General features: G+C 42.8%; 1 protein-coding gene across 1 annotated transcript in view; it reads left to right on the top strand.

The window, feature by feature from the left end:
• The window catches only part of TTC34 (tetratricopeptide repeat domain 34), a 17,626-nt gene that overhangs the window by 274 nt on the left and 4,014 nt on the right, over window positions 1-13,338 (top strand). The window contains 6 exon segments of the mRNA XM_009889679.1: window positions 702-2,322; window positions 3,488-3,711; window positions 5,573-5,765; window positions 10,475-10,641; window positions 11,589-11,860; window positions 12,121-12,331. Of these exon segments, the coding sequence (XP_009887981.1) occupies window positions 702-2,322; window positions 3,488-3,711; window positions 5,573-5,765; window positions 10,475-10,641; window positions 11,589-11,860; window positions 12,121-12,331 (2,688 nt within the window).

The following is a 13,338-nucleotide window of genomic DNA, read 5'->3' as shown; positions in this document are numbered from 1 at the left end:
CCCGTCGAGGCTCCGCTCTCAGGTATTTGTGCTCTCCGCCGCGCAGCCGCGCCCCGCCCGCCATCTCCAGCGCCGCTGAGGGCCTCGCACCCGGGAGGGATAGGCCCCAGGTGTGTGGGGACGAGGGACGGGCTCTGGAGCTGGGGTCCTGGCACTAAACCCCATCTTTCCTGTTGACTCCTGAAGTGGAAACGGGGAGAAGGTGCACGTTTTCTTGTCCCTTTCCTTCCTCTCCAAGGCGAAGGAGGAAAGGCAAATGGTGGGCAAAGTATCAAGGTGCCGTTCTGTCTCCTTGTCCACCACCAGCACTGACGTACCATCTGATGATTAAAAATTTATCAAAGTGACATCTCAGCCAGGGGGGATAAAGCCTGTCAGGCCCTCCAGCCCCACGTCCTGGGCAGTCAGTGGGGCCGGGAACACTGATGAGGTTGTGCGGCTGCTTTCTGACCAGTGTCATGTGGCTGTGGACTAAGAACCTCTGTGGTGTTTCTTCTCGTGGCTTTGCTCCCCAGTAAGCCTGTCAGTGACAAAATGCTGGCTTTTCACAGGACCTAGGCTTGCTTGTGGCTGTCAATTGGAAAGCTGCCCCCCAAGCAAAAAAAAAACAACACCAACCTGTGCTCCACTGCCCCTCACGTTGCTGATTTTCTGTTTTACAGGCACAAACCACATTACATGTGTGATGCTGCTTGGTGAAGACACAAGTGAAGAAAATGTCACCTCAGGAGCTTGCTGCACTGCTCTGCAAAGAAGGGGACCACCATCTCGCCAAGCAGGAGCTGCCAGTAGCCACTGCTTTCTACACGGCTGCCTTCAGCTGCAGTGCCCCCACAGCGGTACAGAAAGTGAACTGCTTTGACAAAGGGCTCAGGGAGAAAGTGATAGCCACCCTGGAGATGTGGTGCAAAGGCAAGAGTCAGATTCCCAAGATCCAGAGCAAGAACTTGGCTGTTGTCTCCCTCAGTGTGGGAATAGCTGCCATCTTTCTCTCCACCCTAAGTCCCAACAATGTGGTATCCTCGGTATATAAACTGGAGACCCTGCTGAGGCGAGGATGCTCAGAGGAGGTGGTGAGTAAATGCAATACCCTGCTCAAGGCTAACCCAAAGTATTCAGTGGAACTGCTGCTGCTGAGGGCGTTGGCATGGGTGCTGTCAGGGACACAAGTTAGGAAGGGAGTTGTGGACTATATCCAAGCTTTTGTGATGGATCGGGCTGAGGCAGTGGCCTATGTGTGTACTAGGCAAAGGGAACACCTGCCACAGGTCATCCAGGCGTTCTCTAATTATCTCTCAACATATCAGAAAGAAAGCCCAGACGGCAGTTCCTTGGACCAGTGGCTGGGCAACTGCTATGAGTTCCTGTCTGCAGTGGCACCAGATGACATCTGCACTTGCAAGGTGCAGGCAGCTTACCTCTTTAAAAAAAGCAAATTTGAGGAGTGTGTGGCCGTTTGTAGCAAGGTCCTTAAGGGCTTGTCAGCTGATAATAATTGCAGAGATGAGACAGCTTTGGGTCTGCTCTTGGAACGGGCTGCTGCGTATTTCTTCTTGGGTGGACGGATGCAGGAAATGATACAGGATTTAGCAGAAGCCTTTGCAGCCACCCCTGCCCAGGCAATGAGACACTTTGAAGAGCTTTTCTCAGCACACGACACTGAGAGGATAGAAGAACAGGCTAGAACTGTCCTGGAGATGAAGTTTGCAGCATACAGGGAGGCTGTGCGTACTCGGACTGAACTCAGAGGCAATCATGGTACTGAACTGCTCCCTTCTGTCATCCAGACAGTCCAGTTCCTCCTTCACATCTCCCCAGGGTGCAAACGTGAGCTCAGTGTTCGGCTAGCAGACTGCCATCTCCTGCTTGGACACATCAGAACTGCACTGGATATCTGTGACCACCTCTTGACAGCAGAGCAGAAAACTTACTACAATACTCTCTTAGCATTGCGAGGATTCTGCTCCCTCCATGCTCATGACCATCAGCAAGCCCTACAAGACTTTCAAAAGGTCATTGAGCATGATTCCCCACATCCTAACAGCTGTATTAAAGCCTTATGTGGACGTGGACTTATCCGGATTTCTGGTGGCAGCCATTACTTGACAGCCTTGGATTATATCACAGCTTGCCAGCTAAAGCTGGAAGAAACCATCTTCACAATCAAGTCCTATGTGCCCTGGAACCAAAGAGGACTGCTGCTAAAGGTTCTCCAAGAAGAAGGACAGAAGATGCTCCAAAAGAAAAGGTACCTAGGAGGCAGTTCAGCCTGTGTGCAGAAAAAGAAACAGGGCTGTGCAGATTCCTAATAGAAAGAGAGCAGCTTGAGTAGTAGAGAGGGTGCTTGCTTCAGATAACTGAGAAAAGGATATAGACCTGTTTAATGTTCCTAATAAAGATAACAGGTTGAAATAAAACTGCATAGGTGTGGCTATTCCAGCAAAATATTGTTTTGCTGGTATGTCAGAATATGATAGGATCCACATAGCCAAATCAGCTCAATCTTTCTATGGAAGTTCATCTACAATACACCAATTGGCCTAAGCTAGGAGTGAGCAAAATGCTAGTGGGAATATGACAGAGATTGCTCATCAAAGTATTATCTTTATTAGTATTTTATGTCTTCCAACACAAAACAAGCTACTATTTAAATGTAAAAGTTTCAGCGTTTAATTTTCAAAGTTTTGTCTGATACCACCCCAGGAAAAGTCTTCCATTTTCTCCAAAACTGATTTTTTTATGTTACGTTCTCAGTTTTTCTTCATGTGAAATACTAATATTTCACATGTGAAATACTAATATTTCAAGGGAAAACTTGAAAATCTGGAGTGGGAAATAGCATGTCAGAGTTCATCTCAGGCGGCTGCTCGTTACAACTGATACCCACATTTATTTAGTCTCTTAATTTTAGTATTATTATGGCCTTTTTCTTCAGCTGCATGATGCATACTTCACACCCAGTACTTGGGGCCTGCGCTCCAGTGGTGTAACTGAAAGACAGAAAAATGTGCAGCCTCATTCAATGTTGCACTGGCAGATCAGGGCACAAACACAAGACACAGGTCACTGCTTCTGGAACAAGAAGCTACCTATTAACACAGTTCTTCCGAGTGCATGCAAATTTTAACACACAGTTCTTCATTAGAAATGGCAATCTTTTTTCTTTTTTCCCACTACCACTGTTACTTTTTCCTTTTCCTGTTGCGGTATCGGCTGCAACCACAGATATGAATCATGATTTGTTAACCTTTCTTTAGAGCCACAACTGCTTAAGAACATGTTTTTATAAAGAGGGTTTATGATTATAAAATTAAGTGGCAGAGATATCTATGGTGCTGGATATGGTAAAACGTATCATCCATTTTGATACTGGACTGATAGATAACCTGCTGCTTAGCTTCCAGGTGAGACAAAGAGGCTCTGTTACTCTAGCATTTTTTCCTTGGAGGTGGTCTTCCCCTTGTTCTTTCTTTTCTTCCCTCCAGAGATGCCCCTGGGGTTTACCAGCTGGCTTCTCTCTTGGTGGAGCTGGACACTTCTGATGAAGCATCACGTATCCTTTGTGCTGATGCCCTGTACCAGATGGGCTGCATAGAAGAAGCTCACAAGCTCCTCTTACTAGCACTCTCCAGAAATCCACAAAGGTCTCCCATCCTGGCTAGACTTGCACTTCTGCAACTGAAGAAAGGTTTCATGTATGATGGCAACCAGGTAAGGAGCACCAGGCTAGCAAAGAGAATGAGAGAGCAATCAGTGATGGAACGGTGAAGAGGGTCAACAGCCCTTCTGGCTGATACAGAGGGTGCATGGTAGAACTTAAGAGAGATCACTTTGGAGACGTAGACTTGCCAAAGCGTGTTCCAAGGGCTTTCAGTTTCCCAGCACAGTGCTCTGCTTGATCCTGCTCCTCAGTGTTACATGACAACTGTAAGGCTCTGGGTACAAGCTGCACTGTGAGGCCACCTTCATCACATTCCACAAAGTTGGAACCCACCCCATCACACAACCTGTGATGGGTTTTCCAGTGGGACTGCACCTACCCCAACTTGTGTTTCAAGGTATTTCTCAGGAATGGTGGTAAACTGGTTAATACAGGCCTCATAAGTAGGACTTTCTGTCTGCAGCACAGGCCACACGAGGACTCCCAGCCTAATACAGCCCATTCATCACATGCTATTTAATGGCACTTTTCATCAGACTTTTAACTAGGCAGAGCATGACTGAGCATCCTGCCCCTGGTGACAATATTGATGGGATTGGTAATTTTCCCCTAGAGAAAAGACGGCAGAACTACTAGCTAACTGATTATCTTAATGAAGCATTGGGGCGGGGGGGGAGGGGAGTGGTGGAGAAACAAAACCAGAAGCTTAAATATCAGTCTGCAGTTTTATTTCTTCAGTGGCTAATGACTTGTGCTTGAAACCGTGAAAGAGATTCCAACATGTTGATTCTCCTACTGAGGATTGCAAAGCTGAATTACCAGGTTCTGCCATCAGAGGGAACTATTGCATTTTTTAAAATCCCATATAAATTCAACTAGCTATAAAGAGAAAGGTTTTATTGTCACCACATACTCCCTATGAAAAATAAATTGTTTTTATAATTTGCTGCCTTTGGGAAGGCTATTAATGAATGACATGACTTTATTAGAGTTCATACGTTGCCCTTGAAAGTTGGATTGCTATCTGAAGCTTCCACTACAAGTTCTAGATGGAACACATGTGTCACCAAAAATTTCAAAATGGTTTTGTCCCACCTGCCTGTCAGCACCCAGACACTTGTATCTATAATAAAAATGTAGAAAGTAGTAAGTTCAATAGATGTGTGTGGTGCATCAAGATAACTTTGTTCTCATCCTGGCTTCTCTGGCTCAGCTTTGAATGTTGAGTACCTGCTAAGCACATTTGTTTTACTGGAGGAAACACCTTTTGATTCTTTTTTTTTTTTTTAGGAAATGTAGTAAAAAAGTGCTTGGTGATTTTCACTCTAGTGAATGGAGGCAAAGGTACCATATGTCAGGCAAGATTCTTTTCCAGGACAGTAGTTTGTGGATTTGAATCCACGCTTTTCCCAGATTCCCAGTAGCAATACTAAAAGAAAGGCACAGCACTTCACTGATTTGCCATTAATTCACTGGTTTCAATTTTACAGTTAAAAGGGGTGACTGGAATCCTGTTCCACAGAAACGTTCTCTCTTTGGGACAATCATCCTGTGGTTCAGCTTTATTTATAAAAAATTAACTGCCAGTCTGGAACGGATGCTGCCCAAAGTAAGCAAAGCAGCATTATATATTTCCCCAGAATGATTTCCACAGCTGCAGTGGTGGTGAGAAAAGATAAGTGATGTTTTCTCCAACATGCATTTACATTAGGGTCAGCTGAAGAGTTAAGTAAAAGAGATTCACGGTCCTTGGCTGGACCGTGATTGGATGAAGCCCCAGCGAACCATGGGGAAGCACTGGGTAAGAGCATACTTGTCTCACCAGACTGTAATATTTCCAGCTTTAGCATGACTTTATTTATCTTTTCATGCCAATCTTTCTCTTCTGCCTTTTTGTCTCACATTGTGAAGCTGCTAAAGAAAGTGATCAGAATTGGAGATACCTCCTGCCTCCTGCCAATCATGGACATCTTCAGAGATGAAGACAGGAAGTTGATGCAAATTCACTGCCATTTCAGAGCGCTGACCATCTTGAAGGACAAACAGGAGGAGGCTGACATTAAAGAGGCCATTGCCTACCTTTCGTTTGCCATCATTGCTTCAGGTAGGATTACCAAGATACTGATAGTTGATTTACTTCTATGGGAAATCAGATCAGTGGGTAGGCAAGCATGTCCAACCCATTCTCATCTGTCATTTCCCCAATGAGAAGACTGAAACAGTAGACTTACAGAAGCAGGTGAAGAGCGGGGTAAACTTTGTTTAAAGTAACAATTCATCTGGGCCATGAAAAAGTGCAATTAAACTGTGACTGCAGTTTTTACTGTCCTGTAAGTAGCTTGTGAGCTCCTTGAAGTGGATTGCAAGGGTTTGGTTCAGTTCTACAGGGAACTTTTCTTCACCAGTCCAGAAGACCCAGCGTGTGATTTTGTTCTGTTGTTTAGCACATGAAATCCTCCTGGAGCACAGCTGAGGATTATTTTAAATTGCATTGTTCACATGCTAAAAGTTAAGTTTGGGCATAAACCACCCTTACTGTGTCATATCAACACAGAGAACCCACAATTCCTTCGTAACTTGGAAAAGATCTTTAACATCCTGAATCCATCTATTTCCAGCTGGTGGTCTGAAATTTCCGATCTAAACATTTCCCTGTTTTTCCTGCTCCAGAAATGTAATGTGTAGAGTGTACAGGAAACACAATGTATGTCTTCTTTGCACTTCACAGTCTTGTGTTATGGTAGACCTGCTACCAAACATCAGACTGCAATTACTGTTCGATTGCTGTAGATTGCTTCTGAGTAATTGGTCTGGACAAACTGATCTGTAACCATAATTTTTTTCATACATATAGTCACAGATTTTCTCACAAGAACAGCTGTGCTGTTGAACAAATGACATGTTTTAACGTTAGCAGTACTATCTTCTCAGAACCATTAGATTATTTTCCTTCTTATGTGCCACGCTTTCCTTCTTTACTCTGGTTTAAAAAAAGACCCTTTTAGGATAAGCAGTGCAATGCTGTTCTTCCACTGGTAAAGGAAAAGCAGAATGGCAGCAGGGTTCTTCTGTACTTAATGCAGGGGGGGCTGTTTTATCACAGCAACAGGTACAGGCTCAAAGTACAGGGAAAAGTCTCAAGGTTATCCTACAGACTTACTTTTCTTTCTATAAAACTTGACTTTGCAATATGTAACTCTGCACACAGGTGACTGAGGTAAGCCAGAAGCCTGGTAATGTCAAGAGAAGTCAGGGCTTCTTGATCCTGTTATCCAGCTGCTAGGTTGGATGACTATATTTTTGGAAATGTTTTCCCAGAGAATTAAACTCGATCTAGAAAGAGATGAGAGCTTCTTTGAAAATACAATATAATTGCTTTTTAAAGAGATCAAAGCCAAACTTGTGATAAATGAGAGGGCAATTTGGTCCCTGTGAGCAGTTAGTCCTTGAAAGAATGTGAATGAAGGGACACTTCGCAAAATCATCTAGATGAAGGAAATCCCCCTTTCAGAAGAAGAAGCCTTCATCCTATTTATTTTGTGTAACTTTTAGAGGAGATGCTAGCTGGCAAGTAATTTGGAAAAGCTACTGAAACAGAGGCACCTTCAGCCCATTTTAGACAAGCAGTGTAGAAGTAGAAGGCTCCTCTGTTTCAGCCTTAGTTTGTTACATCAATTAGTACCCTGAAAACCTTCCTACCAATGAAATTTATTTGGTACCTCCTGTTTCATCAGAATGAACACGCTGTAAATGCAGTCATTGCAGCAAACAACCTGCCTTCTTGTTCCAACACACCAATGAATGCATCGTTCCAGTGCAAAAGAGTGAATGCACCTGCTTACAGGCATCCCTATCCTAGCTTTCCCTAAGGAGAGAGATGATGCTTCTAGCATGTGCCAAGTAAAACCACATTTGTGTGGAAATCTCGCTTTCACACTGAGCAAATGTTAGGACAGCGGTATTGAGAAGAAGACTGACTGGTTTATGAAAATGGAAAAAACCCCGTTAATTGCTTTGAGATGGTTCCATTTCACAGCCCTTGCATTCCAGCTTATCAACTCCCCACCTGCTAGAACAGATGCTTGTTAAGAAATAGATATTGTCTTTATGGGATCCAATTGACAGAGCTCCAGAGCGATAATAACCTTTGTTACGGAAGTTTTGGAGCACATCAGGAGGGAGAAAAATCCTCATAATTGTTAAAAGAATTGCTAGAAACCTGTCTGCTGGCTCACCTTTGCAGGCAGCTGCAAGATGCTGCATTTGCTGACCTCCCTGTGAAAAAATATTTACAGTGGCACTGATGATTTATCATCCACAGTTATTGGTTGCAATGCTGGGCAAATTAAGATCCTTATTGAAATTGCCTTGAAAGGAAGGAGCAGAAAGATATATGCTCTGCAACCAGTAAGTGAATGGACCATGATTTTCATTGTCAACTGTATGTGTTTATTTGGGCAGCACTTATTTGAAAGCAGAGAAAAAAGAATTTTAGTATCACAAATCTTAGTGCATATTATGTGTGGCAGTAAATTAGTCAGTCCTGTCTGGATTACTGTTTTATCCAAAACAATGTGTACCTTCTGACTCCACTGTCTTAAAACAGCCAAATGGCCTTGTGCTTCCATCCTCACATATCTTCCTTTTAAAGCTTTCTTCTCTCATTTGTGCTGCTCCTATTCCATCGTACTAAAATCTCCAAGGATTCTTTCTAATGATTTGGATCCTAATCCAGCTCCGATCCTGAGACGATGGTCATGACATTGGTAGATTGCTTCCATTCGTTGCACATTAATGATGTCTGTGGAGAAAGGTGTGGCGGAGGGATAGATATGGAGATATGAAGACATTCCCTGTTACAATAGCCTCATCTTCCTTTTGCTGCTTTCCAGAGCAGCACCACAATGCTGTCTTTTAGAGGTCCCTGTGAAAATGCATGGAAAACCTTAGGGCAGAATAACAAAGGGTAAAGCTTTCCAGAACTCCTCAAAAATTGGTAGCAGTAACTTCATGACAACTGGCAAACACGGAATTTCTCTATCCTGTCAGCTGGCTGGATCTAGGTATCCCAGAGAAGGTAGAAAAAAAAATGGCCTGTGTGGGAAGGTTGAGTGCTTAATAATTGCAGGCCACTCCTTTTGGTTCCTTTGGCTGTTCCTGTGGAGACCTTCTCTTGCTGAGACCTTGAAGCAATCAGAAAAGCAGTCATGGATATTTGAAGAGAGATGGTGTTGATTGACATGGATATGTGTTTTTATTAGAAACCAGAAAGCTTTTGAGCTAGTTGAGCAATGTGATTTTATGTTTTTCATTCTGTTACCTTTTCCAACCATTCAGGGTTTTATTACAGTGTTCTTTTGGCATGTTTAACTAGACTGAAGACTCTTTGAAGTGGGGCCTGTGTTTTTGGTGTGGCTGGCACAGTGTGGTTCCTGTTCCTGTCTGGAAAGTTAGAGTTGAGTCACAGTAGGACAGTTACAGTTATAAATCAAATTGTAGCCATACAACTACTCTCAGCAAAGTTCCCTTTCTTTCTGTAAATCACTGTTAGAATTATTTTTTTTCTCTGTAAATATCAATATATATACATCTTCTTAGCTATTTCCAGAACTGGTTCTTCTTTTATAACATGCAGAATCTTTCTATTTTGAAATGTTCATCTTAGTAGCAAAATACATGCCCTGAAAGGGTTTTTTGCACATACTGCAGAGCCCAGACGTTTTTATTGGTTCAGGCTTGCCTGTTCCTTGGTGGCCTTTAGAGCAAGTATGAAGATACACTAGTTTCTGCTGTCAGCCACCCATAAGTGAGAAACGTGGCTAGCTTTATGTCACAGAAAGAAAGACCAGGTTCAGGTTCACGCCGGTGCGTGGGCCTGCTGGCTGCGTGGGGAAGCTTTTAGGCTGACGTTGGCGTTAAGCTAGCATAACACCCAAGCTGCTTTGTCTCTATGTCCCATTAATGTTTCTGTGGCTTCTGCCAAACATATTGAAATTATCCCAACCAGCCATGAAAGATATGTTTTCCAAGTTAGATGATGACATACAAAGAAATTGAGTGCTTTTTCTGAGATTAGATAGAAATTTTGAAACAAAGCTGAACTCTCACTCCAGTCCTGAGCAGCAACGCTTAACCACAACTCACCATTTCCCTGCAGAATGACATTGACATGTACACCTCAAGACATAGAACATCAGAGTAGCCTTGTCTTTGTAATACACACCAGAAAACGCTTTCAGGACTTTACCCGTGAAAAATAATTCTTTGACAGAGTTCTGCTGGCCTCAGCAGAACACTTAACTGATTCAGTACTGTGTTTTGGAAACCAACCTGGCGTATTCTTTTTTTTTTTTTTCCTTTCAACTCAGAGTTGATAGTATGCAACAGGAATTCCACTGGCAACAAAAATAAAGGAAACTACCACTTCAGTACTGTCGTTGTACTTCATCAGGCCTCCTCAGGCAAAGTGGAATTTTTCTATAGCTTCATATGGATATCCTCTCCAGCACCCTCCTTTTTCTTCTTCTGGTCACATCTGTGGATTGCAGTTCCTTACCATAGCACGTTTGCCTCCATCCAGCACATCCCTCTTATTCCACCCTTGCCACAGCTCTGAATAAAGTGGTGCTTACTTTTCATTCCTGTAGTCACCATAACACAACATGTAGGTCTACTGCATCATTTTCATTTAGCCGCTTTGAAGCCCTTTGCTGGGGCTTAGTGGTCTGTGCACACTGGGGTTTAGAGCACCCTGTTTTAGAGCAGTAGAGTTGAGACCTCTCAAGTAAGCATGGCTGCATTTCTCTCCTCCAGGTGGTTATGCTGAAGATTGCCTTCTCACTAGGGCTCAATGTTATGGGCGCCTTGGTCAGAAGAAAACTGCTATTTTTGATTTTAATGCCATCCTAAAGGAGGACCCTAGGAACGTGCAAGCTCTGAGTGGACGAGGATTCATTTACCTTGCTCTGAAGCAGCAAAAGGTATTGTCACTATATTGATTTGATGGTGATTTTTCTGACAGTATGAAGCAATATTATTGTACAGTCCCATTGGCTTTGTCATGGACTCACAGAATCACAGAATGGTCAGGGTAGGAAGGGATCTCTGGAGATCAGAGGTCCCTTGATTTCAGACTCACTGAAATCAAGAGAGTTTCTCACAGAATTTGGTCAGTGAAGGCTCTTGTTTGGCTGGGTGTACAAGTAGTCCACTTGATGTTACTGATTTGTTTTCCCCAAGTCTAGAGAGAGGAAGACTAAATCTTATTCGCTGTCACTACCATGCATTGATTTGCAAAGCTGCGTCCTCTCCCCTGTATTTGATCTCACATTTTCATGACATGATGTTGTGTCAGATGAAATATACCATCAACAAAAGGAAAACCAAAGAATAGTTTCAAGGTTTAGCGAGTCCCTCTCCATCTGTGAAAAGCTCACGTGTGCAATTAGTGTGACAGTGAACTTTGGAGATTGCAGTATATCATTGCCTGGAAATCATGTCAGGTGTTTGCATGGTTTATCTGCTTCTAAGATGGTCAATAGCCTTACACTTTACCTGTGTATCACCCCAGTCCTACAGTGAATGTGAAATGGTGCATCTCCAATTGTGTGTGTGGATTTGTGCTGGTTTATTCTGGCTGAGCCAAATCCTGCTTGCACTGAATCATTCACAGCATCTCTTTCTTGCCGCTTTAAGAATTTTTTTTCAATGATAATCTGAGGACTTCAAAACAATTTGCAAATAGTCATACTCTTATATCAGCTTTGCAAATGGAAAAGATGCAGCACAAGGACAGGGAAGAGCAAAGAGCTTCCAAAGGTGTGGAGCTGACCTGTGGGACAGCAGACAACTGAAAGCACCTGAAAGAACAAATTATTCATACATAGTTATTGCTACCGTTTAATTTTTTGGTCTTGTTTTTGCATAGGAGGCAGTGCAAGATTTGATCTCAGCGCTGAAGGTGGAGGCAGGAGTAGTGATCCCAGCAATCCTGTCTTTGAAGCGTGAAGCCCAAGGGTTGATCACTCAGTGGCTTCTTCAGTATGGCAGGACTGCATTAACTGAGCTTGTTGTTCCTAAAGATCTTTCAAAGGAAGAAGCCCTCAGGGATCTTCTCATGATTGCAAAAGCACTAATTAAAATTTGCAAGGATGCACAAAGTCACATCTTCTACACAGATGTTTTAATTGTAAATGGTAAGTTCCCATTTTTTACATAGCTGATCAGACTAAGTGAATGAGCAGTAAATGAAAGTGAATGTTAAATGGCAAGCATATTGATATATAGTACTTTTCAAGAGAAGCTTGCAAATATTTTGGGAAAGGGTATGAAGTAATTAATACCCTTAGATGTGGACTGTGGACAGGCTACCTAAATCCTGCTTTAGTAAGTTTTCGTGATGGCTCTTTCTCCACATGGAATGGGTTATATAGCTTGTACTCGTGTTAACCAACAGGAAGGTACGAAGAGGCCCTTCATCACCTTCAGGAAGTATTTGGCCATTCTCTTGCTGATGACTTTGCTAGTGCAAGACTAGCTGTGCTGCAGCTGAAGAAAAGGAATGTGCCAGTGGCAGCTCACTCATTCAGCATCCTTGCTAAGAAAGACGAAAGGGAGTTGGGGTTTCTCCTGAACTTTGTCGACGCTAAGCAACAGCAGCATCTCGCTCAGGTACAATCCTTTTTTTGATGCCACATCTGTGGATTCAGTGGGGAAAGAAACAGGAAGCAAAATTAGGCTGCAGTGATTTTCCTTGCCTTGTCTTGAACAGAAGTGTGTGGGAAGACCATTTATTCAGATGAACTAGGAACAAATTGGCTTCTTCCTCCGGCCTTCACTTCAGCCAGAACAGGGAGTTGAATCCAAACTTCTTTCATCGCAGTGACCTTGCTTCAGTCTCTAATAATTCATCATTACGGTTTCGTACCACTTGGGAGAATTTCTTGTTGGTCTCCCTAGCATGAGACCTGTTTAATCCCACCACTAAAATGCAGGAGGTGTGAGGGGCAGCAGCTAGAGATTTAACAAGATCATTGCTAGTACCATACTCTGTATGAGTTACATGGTGCTCATAGCCGGCTTCTGGGGAAGGGGAATTCATGTTTTGTTCATTTTCTTTATGAAATGAAACTGAAGATCACATTAAATGCTTCAATCCTTTTTGCTCTTTTGTGTAACATTTAGAAATTTAAATATATTCACATTTTTATAAAATGACTAGCCTTTAAGATTGGTGTTGGTTTTCTTAGCTAAAACTGACACAAAAATGACACATTGCTCTAGTCCACCCAAGTATGTATTTTTCAGTATTTTTTTCAAGTTTCTCCCCCAAAGTACGGCCAGCTCTGAGAAGGTATCTCCAATAATAAGACAGGACAAGGTCAGATTGATGGTGAGGAGTTTTAACATTCACTCAAGCATCTGCAATTCTGATTACCCACAAGCTCCGTGTTCTGAGAATCAGTTTGCTTCCTTTTATTCAATTTGTAGATTGTGTGCGCCCTGGTGAGAAGCTATATTGTTATGCTTTCTCCCAGGTTATAAAACAAACAACATGCTGATGTACTTAATGCATCTTGAGAGGAGTACTTTGTATGTATTTTAGCAAAACAGCAGGAGGATATAAGTAAACAAGTATTAATTTACTGGTCCCTAGATATACCTCATTACAGAGAAAA

The sequence above is a fragment of the Charadrius vociferus genome, unplaced genomic scaffold, assembly GCF_000708025.1.
Source record: "Charadrius vociferus isolate BGI_N301 unplaced genomic scaffold, ASM70802v2 scaffold477, whole genome shotgun sequence".
NCBI lineage: Eukaryota > Metazoa > Chordata > Aves > Charadriiformes > Charadriidae > Charadrius > Charadrius vociferus.
This window is presented reverse-complemented; position numbering and strand designations above follow the sequence as displayed.